This window comes from Salvia splendens, chromosome 10 (genome assembly GCF_004379255.2).
Source record: "Salvia splendens isolate huo1 chromosome 10, SspV2, whole genome shotgun sequence".
Taxonomy (NCBI): domain Eukaryota; kingdom Viridiplantae; phylum Streptophyta; class Magnoliopsida; order Lamiales; family Lamiaceae; genus Salvia; species Salvia splendens.
Window position 1 is genome coordinate 23,439,003 of NC_056041.1, and position 22,341 is coordinate 23,461,343.

The following is a 22,341-nucleotide window of genomic DNA, read 5'->3' on the forward strand; positions in this document are numbered from 1 at the left end:
ACAATTGAAGGAGAAAACAAATGAGCAAAAGAGACAGGGGTGAGATGAGAGAGTGTCTATTGAAGTAAATGAAAGGGAGAAGAATTACAAAATCTACAATAGTAGTAGTAGTAGTAACATTTTTGGCAAGAAAATGCATGTCTAAAATGCCAATAGTTTTCTTTTCTTCAGTTACCGCACATGTAAAACAAATCTAATGGTAATGATAGAATATTTATCCAAGAATAACTAGAAGAGATAGAGAAATTACAAATAAATCCGGTTTTATTTACTTTGGGCAGGCATTCTGTAGACCATACACCAAAATCTACAACAATCAACACACGATCGAAATAATCGAACGATCATTTATTCTGAAGTACGTCTACCAAATTCTTACCCTTGGTCTCGAACGGGGAGAGGAAGACGCTGAGAGCACAGCCAAGAATCACAACCTGGAAAAGTATCACCGCATATGTCTGCTGACACTTAGCAACCAGAGCTACCGCTACGAGCGGGCATATCATGCCCCCAATTCTCCCGATAGCAGTCGTTAGTCCAACAGCAGTTCCCCTTATGCTAGTTGGATATACCTGCCCGACAACGAATTAACATGCCAAAACAAAAAATCAATAACGGTATCTCTAGCAACAATCCTATAAAAATGTCAAAAGATACAATTGTGTGATCCGTTGCTAACTTTATTAAGTTGCTGTAGTTGATATTTTAATACATTTTTAATGTGATCGTATTTACATTTTTAATACACTTAAGAAAAATTAGTATTATAACGCACCGCTCATCCTATAAAGATCATATATAACTATAGTGTTGCATAACATTGCTTGGATCAAGCAACCCTTTTTCACTAAACAATATAGTAGTAGTATTTTCAGGAAAGTGTACCTCTGGAGCGTAAATACAGGCAACTATGAACGTTGCTGACACTAGCGCACGAGCCCCAAACAGAAGAGCTGTGGTGGTAGCTTCAATCTGATGAGTTAATAGAGGAATGAGCAGAATTGAAGCTACCACGAACATGATTATCATGGAAAGCTTGCGACCGACTCTGTCCACAATGAAGGCTGCCACGATAAGGCCGGGAACCTCTGAAAGAACACTTGTTGTCAGCCTAATTCTTAACAATCCTAGCAATACATTCAGTCAGATCAAATTCGGTCTTACCTGCCAAACTGGTAATAAAAACATCGAGATAAAGGTTTGCGTGTTGGCTTTGGTTTGAATGCGCGTTGGCTGGGGTGCACTTACTTCCACCACTGCTCAGCTCGGACGTCAGCAGTATAACACCATAGTATGAGAAGGTATTCCCGAAAAACAGAAACCACAAAGCAAGGGTAGTTGTAATTAGTTTTGGGGAAAAAAGGAGAAAAATCGTTGAAGTAGACGGACTTGATTTGTGATTGTCTACTTCATCGATTACAGGGGCATCTTCTGGTGCTGCTGCAAACTCGTTATCATCCTTGATGTGATCAAGAACAAGTGTCCCATTCTGGAGCGTTGTCCCATTAACGCGCGCTGCTCTTTCCAGAATACCATGAGCCTCTTCGAATTTTCCTTTCATACATAACAACCTTGGAGATTCTGGTACAAAACGGTACAAGAGAAGGATGACGAAGCATGGTACAGCAGAAAATGCTAGTAACCACCTCCAGCCAAGTTTTGGCATGACAATCTGTAAAAAAGTAGTAAGTACTAATCATGTCTCAAGGTTTCAATTCTAGTTTTTCAAACAGTGTTCGATTAACATACCCATGCCAGACCGGCCTCAAATATCGTTCCAACGGTCCAGAAACTTGAAAAGACAATCATCCAGACGCCTCTGTTTGGTGCCGGGATGAACTCCAAAAACCATGTGGTGAAGGTATGCATGCCCCCGAGGCCTGCTCCAGCTAGGCAACGAAATACGAGCAACGATGCATAATTCGGTGAAAAGGCACTCAACAGCCCGGCAACAGATGTAACAATGGCAAGACATAGGATTCCCTTCCTGTACTTCAATGAATGAAAATCAAGCTTCTATTAAATTAAATGAGAATCCAGAAGATAAGTCCGAGCATCTCACTTTCGTCCATAAGCATCGGATATGACACCACAGACGTACGAACCGACCAACATCCCTGCGAACACCACAGTTGATATCAAGCTCTTCTCACCGGGAGAGAGATGCCACTCGGCTTCAACTGCTGCCCCGATAAACGAGAGAATCATAATCTCCATTGCATCAGCAATATAACCAACTCCTCCATAAGCTAGCAGAAGACCTTGGAATTTGCCAAAGCCAACCATAGCAAGTGCTTCATCCAGAGTGTACACAAGCTCAGAATCTCCCATCTGCACCATCAAGAATCAGAACATCACAAATTGCAAAATAGTACTACACTTAATAGGTGCAAGTCAATCATTTTATCAGCAACATATGTTGTGAATTACACATAGTAAAAGAGTATTAAAAGAAAGGAACAAACAAAGAAACTACTACCTCAGCCTTCTAAAGAACAAACAACTATCTAAAAAATTATAATACCTCCGTCCACAAAAAATAGACTAGTTTTACCCTGTCCACAAAAACAGACCAATTTCTAAATATATTAAGTTTTAAATAATTAAATATTATTAATAATATGGATACCACAATCCACTCACACGATTTTCACTACGTTTCCACCTTTATTTTTTTTACCAATTATGCATTAAAATCTGTGTCATTTACTACTCAGTCTATTTGTAACATAAATTATTGGGGGAAGTTTACATTAATCATTATTCATAAAAGATGGTAAATACATGTCTTAGCTACAATAAAGTGCCTACAAAAAGAAAATGAACGGAAATGGGGCTAACAAAGATGGTAAATACATCTATTAGTTACCATGTAGAAAAAAGAGTGAGTAAATTGCTGTAAGATATCTCAAATAAATATCTAAAACGTATTTATCAGTGTAAAAGAGTTCCGATTGTACACCATAATTAAATTACAAAATCAAATCGGATATGCGCATGCACTATTCACAAATACAGAAAGTTTGAGAAATTGCCTTAAAACTGCTATTTATGTGGTATTTTTTATATATAGAAGAATATGAGTACCTGGAAAAGTGAAGATGATAGAAATGAATAAAGAATGCGAACACATTTTATAGGTGCATAAAAATAGGTTAATAATGGGCTTTAAAAATGGGTTGAATAGTAATGGGCGTTAGATTAGTTATTTGAGTTTGCACAATCTTTAAAAATTCTTTTTATCTTTAGTCTGTCTCCTAAAATTAAAAACTTTCTATTTAAAAAAATTTCTTTAAGTGAAACCCATTTTCTACTAATACTCTTTTTTTTACTATTATTAATTTATCAATTTTGCATTTTTAGGGGACTGGGAGAGTATATTCTTTTATTTATTAAATGGTCACTCTTAGAGCTTAATTAATTGATTTGATTTGTTCAAATATAAATGTATTTGGTTTTGATTATATCAGTTTAGTCAATTTGACATAACTCAAAATGGGTTATTCTTCATTAAGTATATGAGTTTAATTACTTAAATTTGGTTAATTTCGTTTAGTATGGTCAATTAACTAGTTAAGTTTAATTACTTGATTTAAATAGCATTGAGTTTGTCTAACTGAGTGGACATTATATTAGTTGTTCATGCGTCAATCATCTTGACATAACTTAAAATGGGTTATTCCCATTCATTATATGAGTTTAATTACATAAATTTGGTAAATTGCGTGTAGTACGGTCAATTTTATTAGTTATGTTTAATTACTTGATTTAAATGGCATTAATTGAGTTTGTCTAAATGACTGGACATTATCTTAGTTGTTCTTGTTCATGCGTCAATCATCTTGACATAACTTAAAATGGGTTATTCTCCATTAATTATATGATTTTAATTACATAAATTTGGTTAATTTCGTGTAGTATGGTCAATTTAATTAGTTAAGTTTAATTACTTGATTTAAATAGCATTGAGTTTGTCTAAATGACTGGACATTATCCACATTTTTTAATGGTATGAGATTTTTGAAGGAATTATTAGGTGAAGTAAGTAAAGAGATAAAGGTACTCTCTCCGTACCAATCAAGTTGAGTCGTATACCTATTTAGATGTTCCTACTAAGTTGAATCATTTTAATGAGAAGAGACGAGAGAGTGATATATTTTCAAATATAGAAAGTGAGTACTTTGACCGGAGGGAAACTAAAAATAAAAGGTAGATATCATGAATGGGAGGGGGAAAACTTAAAAAAAAAAGGTAGATTATCATTTTGAGGGATATTAAGTTGAGATTTGTGCTTTTTTATTCTATAGTTGTCTTAATATTTCTCGGTTTCACTCAATTTTTGTTAAAAATATGATAACGAGAAAATGAAATCAAAATCACTCATTTCAACCATTAGAGCAAATAACCTTTAATATAAAAGAGAGAAAAGTTCTTGATGAAACAGAGGCTGTCAAATTCCTACTGTCAATATTAAGGTTATTGTATAAAAAAGAAGATAAATAAAAAGATTGGCCAATAAAATTTAGTGGCCCTATTTTCAATGAACATTGTTGAGTATTATTGATTCTGTTGCAAAATTTATTATATTTGTACTTTCAATTTTCTGATGCAAAATTTATTATATTTGTATTCTTTCAATTTCGGTAAGCGGCTATCAATTAAGGCACATTAATAAACTATTAAAATTTCTTTAACTTTATTTCTTCATGATTCTGTTGCAAAATTCATTAATAAACTATATTTGTATTATTATGTATTTAATTATATTGAGATAATTTTATTAAATAGTTTTTGTTCTTTTAATTGTTTATATTGTTCTAGGAGTACATTAGGAAAAAAAATCATTGTGTCTTCGAGTTTTGAATAATTGAATTATGAATTAAATTATGTGCTAATTCATGCTCATATTAAATTGTTGTAGGAGTATATTATAAAAATTCATTGTGTTTATTTCATATGTATTTCATTAATGTGGAATTACATATTAATTATTCTCGAACATAATTTTAGAATATTTTCCCTGTTGAATTTTTATCTATTTTTAGATCAATCGAAAGGTATTTTTTGAAAAGATATCGTGGTTCTTCTAGTGCTAATATTAATCAAGAAATACAACAGTTTATTGAATTTCAGACGAAATTGAAACTAATACAAAAATTTATTGATAGTTTTGATGTAAAAGGATTTTCAGTCGTTTTCTAAATATGGATATTCGTATGAATCAATTGTTTGAAAGTTAATGTTACTTAAACTATAATTTATTTTTATAATATTAAAAATTTAAATATTTTATTTATTCATTTATTTACTATGTTCGACCCACCAAAATATAATTTCTGAGTCCGTCACTGGTTGTATCCATGTTATATAAATGTATTTCAAAATTTAATATACTTGATGTCTAAGGGCACCCGCAGCAGCATCCCGTTGCTGCCCTTAGCTCGTGGGGGAGGGAGGATCGGCGGGCCATCTCGACACGCGCTAGCGCCACGTGGCGGCTCTAGCGCGGGGCGTGACGCCCACTCGCCGCCCCGCGAGTGGGCATCGTCATTGCTGACGCAATAAATATTTTTTTAAAAAAATCGATTTTTCATAAAAAAAATAATTTAAAATTAAAAAGTTTAAAATTTTCAACGGTAATGTTTCCGTTTTTAAACGGTAAAAAAATTTCTTTTCTTTTTCTTTTTTTATTCTATAAATACTCATACTCTTTCATATTACACACAAACACACTATCCCTCATCTTTTTTTCTTCTCGTCACTATCATATCATCTCTCTTTCCTCTCCAATTCTTGTCCCAAATTTAATCCATTCATGGATCCATTTGAGCAAATGCGTCGAATAATGGAAGAATCGCTAGAAGAAGAGCGACGTAGGGAGGAGGAGGCCGCCACAACGCGTCAAAAGCGACCCCGAAAATACATCCATCGTGACCGGGAGGAAGCCGCTGCAGGGTTAGTACGAGATTACTTTTATGAGAACCCGATATGGGGAGATACCTACTTCCGTCGCCGTTTCCGCATGCGGCTAGTTATTTTTGCATATCGCAAATACATTGGCGGCCTGGGAAGAGTACTTCCAAGAAGGGTTCGACGCTACTGGCCGTCCCAGTCTCACGACGCTGCAAAAATGTATTGCAGCAATCCGTCAGCTTGCTACTGGACAAACGACGGATTTGTTCGACGAGTACCTGCACATTGGGGATAGCACTGGGAGACTGTGTTTGACGAACTTCTGCAAAGGCGTCAAGGCAGCCTTCACCGACGAATTTCTGAAGAAGCCAAGCACCGCAGATTGTCAGTTTCTGCTCCGACTTAACGAACAAGCGCATTGATTCCCTGAGATGCTTGACAGCGTCGATTGCATGCATTGGCAATGGAAGAATTGTCCCGTGGCGTGGAGGGGATCATACACGAGACAAAGGCACCCACCCCACCGTTATACTCGAGGCCGTTGCCGACTACCGACTATGGATTTGGCATGCGTTTTTCGGAGTCCCCGGATCGAACAACAACATCAACGTGCTCAACCAATCCGATCTCTTCACCGAAGTTTTGAATAGTAAAGCGTTGGCCATCAACTTCACCACTAACAACCTCCAGTTTAAAATGGGGTACTATCTTGCCGACGACATGTATTCGAAGTGGCCAACCTTCGTGAAGACGTTCAACAGGCCGATAAACGAAAAACAGACTCTTTTTGCGCAAAAGCAAGAGGCTGCTTGCAAGGCTGTGGAAAGAGCGTTCGGGGTTCTACAAGCTCGATTCAACATTATCAAATCCCCGGCCCGTACGTGGTTTATGGAGAATATGGTCGACATCATGTATACGTGCATAATCTTGCACAACATGATTGTCGCTCTTCCGCAAGTAGTCCGCCTCGCAGTGGAGTGCATCATTCTTTGCAAGAGTGAATATCTGTTCGTGAAAGGACACGTGATTCTATGGCCCACACTCAACTCCATAAGGATCTAATGGAGCACATTGGACAAAATTTGGCAACCGTTAGACGATCACCACATCACTTTCTATGATTATGCAGATTTTAATAAATTGTAATATTAGGATTTCAATTATATATTTTTCATATTTTCGGATGTTATAATTTTCGTGATTTTTAATGATTTTATGAATTATTAGTATTAATTTAATAGTTCAATGAAATATTAATTGAATTTGTTAGAAATAAAAAATGAAATTGAATGAATAGTTAAGGGATGAGATGGTTAAGAGATGGATGGATGCAGGTGTTGTCTCTTAGTTAAGAGATGAGGTAAGTGCAGTGGAGCCCATAAATAGTGAATGGATGAGACGGTTAAAAGACGATATTGAGACACGGATGTGGATGACCTAATATCACAAAATATACATAGATCAAAGTCAACTATTTAATTTGTGATCAAAAGTGAACTCAGATGAAACATTGTCATTGAGATTTAATGCCATCGCACAAACTATCTATAACATCACATCACTAATAAAATTATAAATATAAGTTATATATCGCTAAAAAGCAACATAGTACTCCCTCCGTCTCATAATAAGGGCCTGTTCAAGAAACATGATATGAGTAGAAATGAGCTTATTTCTTGGACTTATTGGCTGTTCAAGGTACAAGGTGTAATTTACTGAAGCCCGCCGATAACATTCGGGCCCGCACTGTTCATATGGCAAATATGCCAAATCCAATTCTGTCGCTGGAGGTGCTTTTTGATTTCTGCATAGAAATTCGGATCCAGAAATGGAGGGGAGATTACCATTTTGCCATCTGAAATTTTAAAATCACCCTTGCTAGCTCTCTCATTCTTTCCCCTTCAACTAATGTCGACCCAACCCTAGCTCTGCACAAATCGAGCTCCAAACGGTGCTCAGAGCTGAATTGGTTGTACATGGAAGAGTTTCGTCGGTGGCCGACGGCGCACCAAACGGTGAGAATCGTTCATACCTTTCCCGTGCTGGTTTCCCGATTGCATTGATTTTGTTTTTATTCTTCAGTATGCATACAATAGCAGCTTCCGATATTTATCCCCAAAATTTGGGTTGAAATTGTGTTTGCGCCAAAATAGATTTCATGGCGGGCATCGACAGTGACGAGGGTAGAATAGGAATTTGTATTTTTAAAATAAAAAAATGCAAAAATCCACCGCCTATATCCGCAGCCATTTCTGTAACCTTGAACACACGATTACTTTTCGAAAACAATGGTGGAACAGTGGTCAATTAAGATCAGATTAGATTTGGGCTTATATGATTTCGCCTAACTTGAACACGCCCTAATTGCCACTCTTTTGCCACTCAAACATTTAGGTACTTGAACGACTTACCGTTCATGGATTGGTAGGTGCTCAGCCCCGCAGTGATGATGTCGACCTCGCTCCGGCCGCTCCCGGCATTCTGCGACTCCTGGAGGAAATAGCCATTGAACTTGCCAATTTCGTCGTTGGCTCGGCCGATGCAGTTGCGCACCATACTCTCGTTGCGCTCGATCGTTCCCGGCGGCCGGTTTGCATTGTACGTCCGAGAGAAGCGCCACCAAAAGTGATCGCCGGATTGGTTCATGCCAACCACCGCATCTTCGGAGATTTCCAAGTACGCCTTGAACAATCTATCCATCTCCTCCGGTGAGTACGGTGTGCGGACACCGACGCGAGATGGAGGAGTCGGAGTTTGGGAAGGGACGGGAGGCCTAGGCTCCGGTGTCCACCCGTATCGCCCATCGGAGGCACCTTGCTCGTCGACTGGGTATGGCCGGTAGCCACCCGGAAGCCCGAATCTTGGGTGAGAGGAGGGGCCGAATAGTCCGTTTCCGGACTAGGAAACGGTTGTGAACCGAACCATTCGGGGTTCCAACCGTGGGAGCCCGTAGGGTTATCGTCTTGGCCGGACATAGTGATGTTGTAGGGTATGAGAGAATGAAGATGAAAATGGATATGAGAGATTGAAGATGAAAATGGATATGAGAGATTAGAATTGTGTAGTTTGATGTGAATTTTTGGGAGTGAAATTAGGGGTATTTATAGATGAAAGTGCTTATTTTTGGGGTAAAAAAATGAAAAAAAATTAAAAAGTGGAAAAAAAAACGGTTATAAACGGATATATTTTTTTTGGGAAGTGATTTTTTATATTTTTTATCTGTTTTTTAATTAAAAAAAAATTTAAACACAACGGCTATGCCATTGACGAATCCCAGCGCGCCACGTCAGCTGCTCGCTGGCACGGCGCGAGCGCAGCGGCGGTGGGTAGCGTCCGTACCAGCGGCGCGGACGACCGTGGCGACGGACGCCACCGTTGTGGATGCTCTAAAATAACACACATATTTTCAATTTAGTTAACGTGGGCATCGAAGCATTAAAAGTTCGTTGTTGGCAGAGATATATCAAACTTCTTTCCACTCCCAACAATATTAAATTATTGAACATTCCAAAGCAAACATAACTAATAGTGGGTATCCAAACGTCAATATTTTCACTATAAAATGATGAGTCCTATTCTCTTCACTCCACACCTTCTTCATTGTTTACAATGGCTGATCATAAAAGCTCCAAACATACCTCATTCAAGAAAAATACTCCCACAAAAAGTCCCAAACCCAATTACCTAAATAGGAACCAAACTCCCGAAAGATAAACATACTTCATTCGTTTTATAGTAATTAATTCATTTTCTCATTTGAAATGTTCTATAGTAATAAAGTCATTTCCCTTTTTAATAAAAGTTAACACATTTCTTCTCTCTCCCTTACTTTCTTCTTTATCTCCACATATATATCATACAACTTCAATAAATGGGGTTGTCCAATAGCAAGCCATCAATTGGTTGGTCGTTACCAGCCGATGACAGCCGGTGGAACAACTCGTTCACTTCTTTCTTCAATTTTGTGTGGTCCTCTTTGAGGCTCCTGCACACGGCTTCCAAATTTTTGGAGGGTGATGGTTAATAAGAGGCTTAACTTTTTCTTCTTTTGTTGGTGTTACGTCATCTCTTACTGTTTTCTCTCCTACTTTCTTCTTTTAACTTTTTTCTCTCACATACTTTATTATCTTTTTATTTTATACATTATACACAATTTTTTTATCTTGATGCGGAAAAAAATGTATATGCTACTATGGAACGAAGGAAAGGCGTAACACCAACGAAGAAGAAAAAGTTGAGCCTTTTATGAACTATCACCCTCCAAAAATTTGGAAGCCATGCGCAGGAACCTCAAAGAAGACCACATAAAATTGATTGAAGAAGTGAATGAGTTGTTCCACCGGTTGTCATCGATTGGTAACGACCAACCAATTGATGACTTGCTATTGGACAACCCCCATTTTGTATGATATATTTATGGAGATGATATTGGATACTACACAAAAGGATAAGAAGGAATTTCCAGACTATTAATTAAAGAAGTATTAAAAAATTGGCTATTTGTTTGTGTTTTCAAAGTTAATTTTTATTTATATTTACGCTCTATCAGTGTACTCTTTTCGTCACATTGAAAATGACATGTATTCTTTTTTTTTATCCCAACCAATATGACTTATAACTAAAAATAGAATTATCTTTATCTTTACTCTATTTACTATCTTTACTTTACTCTATTTAATTCAGATATAAAATAAAATTACATAAATTCACGTGTTGTCCAAAAAAGAGTCATTTATCATGTGGTGGAGTGTTTTATACCACGACCTGCAACGTTATAACGTCAACCCTCTTTCTTTTATTAGTATGTTATTTTATTTTTCTTTAATATTCAATTTATCTATCTCATCCAATTTTCTTCTTTCTCGGCTTAATTTTTTTATCCATGCTTCCCACAAGTTAATAAATGCCAAATTATTCGCTCAATTCATTTGGAACATCAATGGAATTATGCAGTTGATTTTCTTGTCAAATGGGTAAAATTTATGAAAATAAAAAATAATGTTTTCAGATATATTTTCACATCAATTATATGAATGAGAAATAGTTTTCAATTAGAGACCCTAAAAGGGAAGATGAACAATAAACAGCGTGATAAGAAATTAAGAATGGGCAAGAAAGAGGCTGTGATAGTAAATTTGAGAATAAAAAAAAGATGAAGAGAGAGGAATTGTTAAACAGAGCAAAATTAACGATGAAGAAAGAGGCGCGTCGCTCAAAAGCGCTAGTTTGTGAAATATTAAAATGTGCAGAATATTGTGTGTAAAATGTAAAATGTATGCAGAAATATTAACTTTTTACTTTTCTTTTTAAATTGTAAAATATAATTAATGCATTCCTTTAATTTAAATTTGAAAAAGTAAAGCATAAGAAATTCAAATTTTTCATAAAAACGAAAATGAGGAAGGCTAATTAAGTATTTAGCAACTAACTACATTTAATATTTTAATATATAATTATTACATCAAATTACTAATCTATCTCATTTGATTGTACAAAATTTGGTTGTTTATCGTCACTCTTTCAAATCTTATCAATCCTAGGCGAAGTGTACAGAAATGTGTGGTTGCAGAAATGAAATTAGGCGAAGTTTGTGGTTATTAATCCGGCCACGAAATTGCAGAAATGTGTTTTGTACTATTATATTATTTTTTAAAAATCATTTACCTTTTATAAACCTTTTTCCTTTGAAATGCGTTATTTTTTGGACGTGTACATTTCACTTTTTGAGAAGGTAAATGGATGATATACCTCTTCTATTTACCTTTTCTTATTGGAGATGCTCTAAGTGATGTTTCCGTCTACGATTTAAAGAACCAATTTGCCATTTTGACACATCACAATTTAAAAAATCATTTATTTTTTTCCACTTTTGATATACAGACCCCACGTCCCACTAAAATTTTTCCACTCACATTCAATTATAAAATTAATATTAGTGGAACCTACATTTCACTAACTTTTTCTATTCAATTTTCTTCACAATGTTAAACAATTTCCTAAAATCCGTGACTTTAAATGTTGGACAAAAATAAAGTACAACTGCATAACAACCAACTCTTCTTCTACCATCCTTTATTGCTATGAAAATCTATAACAACCAACTCTTCTTTTTTCATCTCCTCCAATCCTCTCTGCCTTTTACTGTGAATGATCACAGCGAAGATCTCCAACAATAGCCCCATTCAAGCCATTAAACTCTGCTACCTTTCGACTAACGCGACGGTACACCAGCGGAGTTATTAGTTGACCATCGCGCCTATTTTCACTGGCCGGAAACAGCTTCTGGTGGAATTGGCGGGTCGGGACTTATCAAATCTTCTGGCAATTGCATCTCGACCGCTGAGTTTCCAACCGCCTTCTTTAGTAAAGATACGAGGAAAACCGGATGTATTCGAACCTTCCGGCTGCTGGAGTCTAGGCTACAACTCAGATTCTCCTTACAACTTTATAACATGAATGTTTGATATCGTGGTAAATATATGAATAATATTTTGGGTTGATATATGCATAATTACTATCCAAGTCTATATATTTTGTGTGACAGAATCACTCAGCTTTCTTCCTTTGGTTTCAATTGGGAAGAAAAGCACACTAATTCCAGAAAGAAGTATTGCAATTTCAAATAAAGTTATTGCTGCCATTTGATGGCAACCAGAGACGAGCTCCACAGCTACAAGAGGACATATCATCCCTGCAATTCTCCCCACAGCATTCGCAACACCAGCTCCCGTTGTCCTCACCGACGTCGGATATAACTGAAAACATGAAGGCAATGTTATTCCGAGGATAAGCGAGCCTGCAAGGGAAAAAAATGGAGCAACTAACCTCTGGACAGTAGATACCAGCCACAGTATAGTTACCGATGATGAACATTCGAGCTCCAAACAGTAGAGATATGACCACAGCTTGTTGCAGTTGGAACATCAACGGTAAAAGGCATACGAATCCACAAGAGTACATAACCACCATTGACATCTTGCGACCGATTTTGTCCACTAGTATTGCTGATAAAACGAGGCCGGGAAGCTCTGAGATTTGCATATTAATTTCTCAAGTCAGACAATGCATGTAATGAAGAAGAGAGGTGGAACGAACGAGGATAATACAACGATACCTGCAAGGCTGGTGATGAATACATTTATATAGAGGCTGGAATCTGTCATGAGGTTTGGATGCGAACTCGTGTGGCATTTACTTTCTCCACTGCTTAACTCCGAGGTCATCAACACAACACCATAATAGGAAAATGAATTGCCAAAATAAACCACCCATAAGAGAAGGGTTGTTTTGACTAAACTTGGCGAAAAGAGAGTGAATATCGAGGAGCATCCCGATTTGGTCTGTTGTTCCCTGTTGTGAAGTAATAGGGTGCCTTCCGAAGGAGTAAAATCCTCGTTCAGGTTACTCATCTTCACAGAAACAAGTTCGCCAGAAGGAAGCTCGGTTTTGTTGATCGTTGCCATTTTCTTCAAGACATCATGCGCATCACCGATCTTTCCATGCATGTATAGGTACCTCGGAGTCTCTATCGTGAAGAAATATAAGACAAGTGCTGCAAAACAGGGTGCTGATGATACTGCAAGAAGCCATCTCCATCCCAATCTAGGAATAACGATCTGTTTAAATTGTGGAGAGCGTGAGATTGCTAGTTAGTGTTTGACTCGTCACTTCGTTGAAAGACTGCAATAACTCAGGATGAATAGATATTGCCTCAAAAACCCATGCACGACCGGTAATTTTTCACATGACTTAACAATAGTGTCACTTACAAGAGAATCAACAACATACCCATGCCAATGAAGCCTCGAGTATTGTTCCGATTGTCCAGAAAGTGGAGAAGATAACCATCCAGATGCCCCTATTTTGCACGGGTACAAACTCAAGAAACCAGGTTGAGTACACAGGTCCGCCGCCCAAACCAATGCCAACTACCATTCGGAAGAGGATCAACAAAATATAATTCGGGGAGAGGGCACTGAGGAAAGCAAATATGCTAGTCACCACAGCAACACTTAGAAGGCCTACCCTGATTGATGACCAAGAAAACAGTATTCGAGCGTCAGTGACAGTTCTGATGCTTAAAAAACGTTGCAGCAACTATAAAATCAAAGTAACTAAAGCTTGTACTTGATTCTCCAATGGCCAAAAAGCTCTTATAAGAGAGTCCATATAAAAATGCTAGTTAAATTACTGAAGTAAGTTATGATCAAAATTTTGATTATGCAATAAGCACTTGTAACTGAAGTAGGTTGACAGAGGCCACATACTCTTCTAAACAATACTCCCTCCGTCCCATAAATATATTCTTCTTTTTCCATTTTGGGTCATCCCACAAAAATAGTCATCTTCCTCTTTTGGTAAGTATTTCTCTCTTATGAGGTGAGTACCATTCTCCCCTAACAATATTCTAATCACTTTTTCTTTCCACCTCTCTTTTAATTTACCAATTTTGCATTAAAACTCGTGTCATCTCAAAGTCTCTATTTTTATCGGATGGAGGGAATATTAGGACAAGTAATCTACAAGTTGAGGTTATCTTGGTTGGGAAGTCAACTATTACAAGAAATGCAAATCAGGAACCAGTTGAGATCCATATACTATGTCGGTGTTCGGTTTCCTAGATAAAATAGTACTCTCTCCGCCCCACTTAAGATGACACACTTTCCTTTGTAGTTTGTTCTTAAGATGCTAAATTTCTATTTTTTGAAACTTTCACTCTTCAACACCAACCACTTTTTTCTCTCGTCACTTAAATATTCAACTCTCTTTTTCTCTCAATTTAATACCTACACCTATCTTTTCTCTCTCTAATTAAACACATTAACCAACAATTCCTAAAATCCCGTGTCAACTAAGAAATGTGTCATCTTAGTCAGGACGGAGGAAGTACAAAGATATAATTTGAGTTGTGAGATTATTTTAGTTGGGGAGGATTAGCTATGACTAATTATCTCATGTTATCCATATATGATTGAGTTGTCGGATTGAATCTCATGAACAAACACACTACATATTCAATCCCGAGATACAATCTTGTAAACCGAACACGATTTTGAAGAATAAATAGCATTATAGTCGAGGAATAAGTAATGAAGAAAACTTGCCTTCTACCGTAATTATCAGACAATATGCCCCAAAAATAAGCCCCAATTAGCATACCAGCAAAGACCATGGTGGTGGTGAAGCTCTCCTGGCCTGAGGAAAGCCCCCATTCAGCTTTCACAAAAGGGCCAATAAAAGAGAGGATCATCACCTCCATTGCCTCAGCCATGGCTCCAAGGCCGGCATAAGCCAGCACCAGAGATTGAAATCTCCCAAAACCCACACCGGAAAGAGCCTCATCCAGAGTGTAAACTGGCCCACCATCCACCACCTGATCAAATTGATGAAGTTTAAGAGATGAAATCAAATGCCCTTTTCAAATTCGGCAATAATACAAGTACCCGAAAATTCAATTTGAGTTCTTGCTGCTACTGTTTTTCAGATCAATTGAAATAGTCGTATAGAATTATTACCTGAGTGTTCATGATGGGCTCTGGTTCATTAGCTTGATTGATCGAATTGTTTGCCAATTGGGGACTCTGCCATCAAACTATGGCAGCCAAGGGAGCTCTGTATACCGAACAACTATTTGATCCAATCTTTTGCACTAATTTTGATAATTTCAAATAGATTCAGTTTTAACTACGTTTGTAGAACTGATTGAGTTGCGATTTTCGATGACAGTGAGAAATGAGGCCAATGGATGTTAGCATATCAACATCTAAGAGTATCCGCCAATCTCGGCATACGTCGGACCGGCGTGCTGGACGTCCGTCTTTAGGCAGCATGCATACGGATACGGACATCCGCTGCGGACACTGGAGTTCCGCGGCTTTTCGGGACGTCTGTCGGGACGTCCGCCATTGGGTTGACACGACTGACGTCCCGGCGGACGTCCCGATTTTTTATTTTTTTTTTGATGTCCGTCGGGATGTCCTTAGAGATGTCCGTCATTATATAGTGAGATGCCTTTATGACGTGGCTGTACAGTGAGAGGATGTCTTTATGACGTGACAGAAGGTATTTTTAGGAAGTCAGTTAGATGTCCGCCGGAAGATCCATCCCATTGTGGATGCTCTAATCCATTTAAAATCGTTGTATTGAAAGCCCAACCAAAACCAGTCAAATGTCCACTGCATTGCCAGTCAAAGTTGAACAACTTTTTGATTTTAAGATAATGTTTAATGATACTCTAAAATTTAAAATAGAGTAGGTAATTAATTCTAGAGGGAACATTTTTTTAGGTTCACGAACTTTGTCAAAGTATCATTTTAGGTCCGGGAACTTTGAAAATATCATTTTAGGTCCGTCAATTACTATCATTTGAGGTATTTTAAACTTTTTCTGAACGAAAATGCCCTTAAGGTCTTCAAATGGCAATTTGGACAATTCTTTCGCCACTCATCTTGCGCCAGAAGCCTATAGTTAGGGATGTCAGTATAGCCCGCAACCCGTGGGTTGGCCCGAATAATCATCTAAATTTACAGGGTTAGGGCCAGAAATTTCTAGCCCGATAAAATCAAAAACCCGATAAACCCGCAGCCGATTGACCCGCAACCCGTTAGGACCAGACCTGAGAACCCGATTGACTGGCCCGAAAACCCGATAAAATTGCTATTATTCTATTTTTTACTCCTAATTCGACACTTCATTGACTAATTTTATGATATATATAACTAAAAAAATAACTTTCATTTTTATATTAAATATCAAATTATATATTAATTTTTTTATTAATATTATAATTGTAAATAAATTAAATTCACTAAAAAAATACTTAACATTCTAAAACATGCATTAAAATTTCATGAAATATCTCAAATATTAGTATTTGACCATATTTATGATCGAGTTTAAGCATATATCTCAAATTTATCACAATTAAATATTAAATATTTTACAAATATAACTAATTTTCATCATGATTTATTGGATTGTTCGCATCTTAATCTTATCGGTAGAAACCCGATTACCCCGCTGGGCTAGCCCGAAACCCGAGCTTTTAGGGTTAGCGCCAAACTTTTATAACCCGAAAGAAATCACAACCCGAATAGCCCGCAACCCGAGTAGGATTGGCCCAAAACCCGATGGGCCGGCCTGATTGACATCTCTACCTATAATCTAACAATTTTTAATTTGACAAATTTTTATAATTAAATTCAATTTGGATGGTAATTGATCTCTATTCTGAAATTCATATAAATAATACCCCGAATGACCATCCAAATTAATAGCTATCTAATTTCAAGACAAATAAACTAAATATAATTCACAAATCACCTAGAGTAAGTTCTTAAAATGCAGTTTAGATTGAAAAAATAAAATAAAGTATCAAGTCTCAATTCACTATCCCTATATAATTGGTCATCTAATAATTAAAAAATTAACATATAGTACTATTTTTACAGCAAATTTTAATTATATTTAAATTCAATTTGAATGGTAATTGAATTAAATAGTAGTAAAACAATTGTTGGACTCTAGGTGTTTGACGCAAGATGAGTGGCGAAAGAATTGTCCAAATTGCCATTTGAAGGCTTTAAGGGCATTTTCGTCTGGAAAAAGTTCAAAATACCTCAAATGATATTAACTTGTAGTTAACGGACCTAATATGATATTTTCAAAGTTCACGGACCTAAAATTATACTTTGACAAAGTTTGTGGACCTAAAAAGATGTTCCCTCTTAATTCTAATAATATTTTAAAAATTTATCTTAGTTCATTTAAATTTTATCTCATTTTAGTTTTGTGGGTAAATTATACTCCCTCCGTTTTATTAAAGATGATTCACCATTTTTTGGTTTGTTCCAATTAAAATGATCTATTAGTAAAAATGGAAACATCTTTATTTCTACTTTATTCTTTTCTCTTAGTGCTCTCTCCGCTTAACACACAGAATAAAAATCCATAAAATCTCATGCAATCCAAGGAAGGGGCCACCTTTCTTGAGACGGGGGGGAGTACTCATGTTAGGATTTACACTAAAGCAAATTCAAACCACTTTTTCAAATTTGGTAAGTCAAAAAGGGAAGTGGATAGAAAATATTTTTTTAAGTTTAAGTTTAACTGTTGAAGTAAAACTGCTATTTAATGTGATGTATACACGTTTGAATTTAGGGTAAATTGCTATTTGATGTGACATTGGAATTGATATATTTGTTCCATCCAACTTGAAATCAACCTTGGTTTTTTGTGTTGGAGTGTAAGGGTATCCACTATAAGGCGGACACGCCCAATAGCCTCGCCCTAATTTTTGTCCATAGCCCCAGTTTTGTTGTCCACGGCCCCAAAATTTTATTTCCGCCACTATAGTGGACACCTCTAATAGCTTACAAATTTTGTAATTAAAACAAACGCAGTGTAAACAAATAGAAAACAAGGTAATTAGGGCAGAATATTCGTTGTATTGCAAAGGGGAACCCGGACGCTGCTGGTGAAGCGCGTCTAGGTTGGGTGTATAATCTCCAAAAGCGGATCGACTCAGATTCCGCTGTAAAGGTGGGGGCTTTGGAGAAGACCTCCACGACTGAGATGGAGGAAGTGGTGGACTCGATGCCCACGGTGGGGGAGATTGATTACAACTCCAATGCTGGGACAGAGTCGCGCCAAAGCCAGATGGCTGAGAAGCATAGGCGCCAAATCCCGATGGCTGCGAAGGATAGCCCGACGGATGTGATGGATTGCTGCCATAGCCCGATTCCTGAGAGTCGCGTGATTCGTCGTCGCCTCGGTGCATTTTTAGAGAGTGGTTGTGTAGATAGTGAGTAGATAGATTTTGTGAAAGTGGTGAAAAATAGGTGGTGGGGAGTGGTATTTATAGAGGTAAATAAAAAAAAATTCGAAATTGAATCCGCCGCGCCGGTTGTCCGCCCCCTATAGGCGCGACTAATTCTCCCCAGCCGCGGGCTCGCCCCAACCCCGCCTATCCCGCGTCCGCCACCCCTACCGCCCCCAAATGTTGTCCGCCCGCCCTCCGGACAACTTCCCCACTATAGCCGCCCGCCCTCCGCCCCAACCCGCGGCTATAGCCGCGGGCTCCCCATAGTGGACACTCTAAGAATTCTGTCAAAATAATAGTATTTGAAACTACATCCTGTTCGTCTTCAATAAACGATAGATTATCTTATAAGCATGAATGATGTAATTTATTACTCCCTATCCTATGTCTTGCTTTAGCAGTCCCAATTACTTTTAAGCACTCGTTTTGTAAAAATGATAATAAATAGTTAAAGTAGAAATGGTAAAGAGACTTCTCTAAATTATTCTCTCTCTTACTTTATCATTTCTCTTTTTCTTTTACTTTACTATTTCTTCACTTTAACTATTTAGTATTATTTTTACAAAATGAGTGCTAAAAAGTAACTGAGACTGCCAAAGGGGAGTAATTTAAATAAGAAACAAATTAGTGAACCACTAAAGGATGATAGATGATGCACACTATAAGACCACAACACCTTACCACTAATGCACAAATGACACTCTACATCAAATTCTTCAGCAATATGCATTTTAGAAGAGCATACTCCACAACCACAGCAATATACAAATCATTTTAAAGTTAGTGATATTATATGTCAAGTTCAAAGTTCATAAGAAAAAACAACTTTTTTAAAAATTTCTTTATATTAGACTCCAATATACCTTGTTTTTATGATACCTACTAGTACTATCACTAGCAATAGTAAAGGTGAATCATCCAACTTTATCTGTTGCTTTGATGCCACCTCAAATGTGTTTTTAGGTTGACGAGATTAAATCCTAAAGTATAAAGAAAAGATGACGTTGGGTTTAGATTCTCAAAGAGTATTATTTCCCCTCCATTTGTGGCTGCCTGCCTGAACAGCCTAAGGAAGAGCAGCCATGTGTGGGAGCTCAGCAACTGCTGCCATTTCTTCCACAAGCACAGCCTGGAGAGGTGGCTGGCTTATGACAACAAGCTGACTTGCCCCCTCTGCCTGGCCGATGCAGCCTAGCCGGGCGGTGGACCAGATGCTTTACTTGTTTGGAGATGATCTGCTTCCTTGATTTCTTGCTGCTTCTTATTCATGGGGTGGCACTTTTTTTTGGCAGCCTCCCTCCAAATTTAGTGCAAATGATGATGATCATTATTAATTTATTATTACTAGTTCAAAACCGCCGGTTCGGTGGTTCGTAATTTTTTTTCTTTTTCTTCTCGTTTTAGTGTTTATTTCAACGAGACTACTAGTCACAAGTCACAACTTATAAGTTATAATTTACACGTAATGTTCGACTTGAGCCTTTGGATTGAAAAGAGAATGTATTGGATGATTCCCTTTTATAGCTACATGTTCTTGGATGTGTTGCTCTTTATTTCAATGTGGAATAAAACTCCTTATTTATAACTACATGATACATCTCCATCATCTTTGTTTATATTAGTTTATATCTTGACTATCTTCTATTATTATAACTTAACAACAAATATAATTACATAAAGTATTATTCCTTTTTTTTTTTTTTTTTTTTTTAGGAGGATCGACGATGGTTCCCCATCTACCCTCCGATGTGACTCGGACCCCCGACCTAACAGTTGGAGTGAAGCGTCTTACCCCGTAGGTGCGCTTCGTTGTCATTCTGGGCCCACAGACCCAAGGAGAAATTAATCCCCAAATCTGCACTTCCTAGGATTCGAACCTGCGACCTCCTAGGAAGTGAAAGCTCCCTGATATCAACTCCCAAGCCACTAGAGCAGCTTGGTTGGATAAACAAACAATATCTTTAATTCTTTATCATTATCGATTTGTTTGTGTATAAGTTTATGTGTACGTTAACTAATAAATACCATTATACACATTAAGAGAATAATTATTATACAAATTGTATTAATCTAGCGATAACTATAATATGAATAATTATTTATCTATATACCAATCGCATTACTCAATAAGTATTTATTCTTATCTATCAAGAATATATTCACAAATAATAATTTTATTTATATAAATTATACTACATCTATTAGAATAACAACTTTTATACAAAATCATACTATTAGTCTACTACTAATATATAAATATATAAACTATATTATACCACTAAACAAATCATTCTTTAGTTATCTATTTTTATCATTATTATACCAATTATATTAATTGTTGTTTTTTCACATTTTAATCAATATATTGAGAAAAATTAGCAACATACTTACATTTAAATCCAATTATTTGAACACGTCCACATTCTATAAATATACAAATTATTAGCAACATGAAACATTCAAATTTAATTAAACCATTCTAGTTGATGCTATTATTATCTATAAATTTGTCTTAGAAAAAGAATCATAACAAAAATAAAGATAAAGTTAGTGAATGATAAAATGTAGTAAAAAATAAAGAAAAGTAGAAAACAAAAGAAAGTTTTGTATCCCACATTGGAAAAAGATGAATGAATGATCTAAACATGTAGTTATAAAAGAAACTTCAACATATTTTGTCCCACATTGAAAGTGAAACAAAAAATATTCAAGGATGTCTCTATAAAAGAGAAACAACTTAGAATGGTTTCATAAATTCGCAAGCTCATCAAATATATATGGGCTATTATGAATTTCTTGTATTCATTTATTTGTAAAAATTGTTTTTAAATATAAAAATCAATTTTTTAAAAATATATTTTTTAAAAATTTTGGTTGAATCGCCGGTTGAACTGTTGAACCGGCGGTTCAGGTTTCGCATTTCGTTGAACCTGAACCGGACCGTGTGAACCGCCGAACCGTTCGGCGGTTCGGAACCGCCGCACCGGTTCTGGTTCCGGTTCCGGTTTATGAACCGGTGGTTAACCACCGGTCCGATTCGGTTTGTGCATGCCTACCTTTATATAGTGGAGTACATAGTTTTTCAACATTTGGGAAGTAATGCATTTGTAACATTGAGGAAATATTAATATGAAAAGCAATTCTTTTCCCACTTCAGCTATCAAGTTTTGATGTTTCTTGAATTGGATTTGGTCAACTGGATTCAGATTGGTTATAATGCACATCATGGATCTGATCAGATTGGTTATTACCACTATATTTAGCGAATAATATCTTCTCTATCAAACTAATCAACTATGTTAAAATTACAATAACATCGTAATATGTTTAGCATATAATCATAGATACATGATTACATGTATTATCAGATTGACATGTGATAAAGTTGGATAAAAGTTAGGTCTCTATCATGATTTACCAGTCAATTAATAAAGTATAGTACAACTAATATACTGGAATGACTTTTGCACTATTTTGATATACTCCATCCGTTTCATAATAGTGGAGACATTTATTTTCGGCATAAAAATTAAGAAAAATTATGTTAAGTGAGTAAGTAAATGAAGAATAAATTAAGAAATGAAAAGGGTAGAGAGATGAAGAGAAAA

General features: G+C 36.5%; 2 protein-coding genes across 2 annotated transcripts; both read right to left on the bottom strand.

Moving 5' to 3' along the window:
• Window positions 1-211: 211 nt before the first annotated feature.
• LOC121750617 (organic cation/carnitine transporter 7-like) lies at window positions 212-2,365 on the bottom strand. Its single transcript, XM_042145183.1, has 5 exons — window positions 2,063-2,365; window positions 1,750-1,987; window positions 1,165-1,672; window positions 886-1,088; window positions 212-572 (listed from the first exon to the last, which is right to left on the bottom strand). Exons 1-5 carry the CDS (start codon window positions 2,338-2,340, stop codon window positions 345-347), a joined length of 1,455 nt encoding a protein of 484 aa, XP_042001117.1. The 5' UTR covers window positions 2,341-2,365; the 3' UTR covers window positions 212-344.
• Window positions 2,366-12,350: 9,985 nt separating this feature from the next.
• On the bottom strand, window positions 12,351-15,637 carry LOC121750503 (organic cation/carnitine transporter 7-like). The gene is made up of 6 exons (XM_042145041.1): window positions 15,429-15,637; window positions 15,018-15,286; window positions 13,702-13,939; window positions 13,028-13,529; window positions 12,739-12,941; window positions 12,351-12,668 (listed from the first exon to the last, which is right to left on the bottom strand). Exons 1-6 carry the CDS (start codon window positions 15,438-15,440, stop codon window positions 12,438-12,440), a joined length of 1,455 nt encoding a protein of 484 aa, XP_042000975.1. The 5' UTR covers window positions 15,441-15,637; the 3' UTR covers window positions 12,351-12,437.
• Between the last annotated feature and the right edge of the window lie 6,704 nt (window positions 15,638-22,341).

Bases quoted from the DNA above. Each gene is read 5' to 3' on its own strand.
- LOC121750503 (XM_042145041.1), bottom strand. The intron at 13,940-15,017 runs GCAAGTTTTCTT...GTCATCAATCAG, and splicing joins TCTGATAATTACGGTAGAAG to GGTAGGCCTTCTAAGTGTTG. The intron at 12,942-13,027 runs GTATCGTTGTAT...TGCAAATCTCAG, and splicing joins ATTCATCACCAGCCTTGCAG to AGCTTCCCGGCCTCGTTTTA.
- LOC121750617 (XM_042145183.1), bottom strand. From the start codon at position 2,340: ATGGTGCAGATGGGAGATTCTGAGCTTGTGTACACTCTGGATGAAGCA. The intron at 1,988-2,062 runs GTGAGATGCTCG...ATTGAAGTACAG, and splicing joins TCCGATGCTTATGGACGAAA to GAAGGGAATCCTATGTCTTG. The intron at 573-885 runs GTACACTTTCCT...GTTGTCGGGCAG, and splicing joins CCTGTATTTACGCTCCAGAG to GTATATCCAACTAGCATAAG.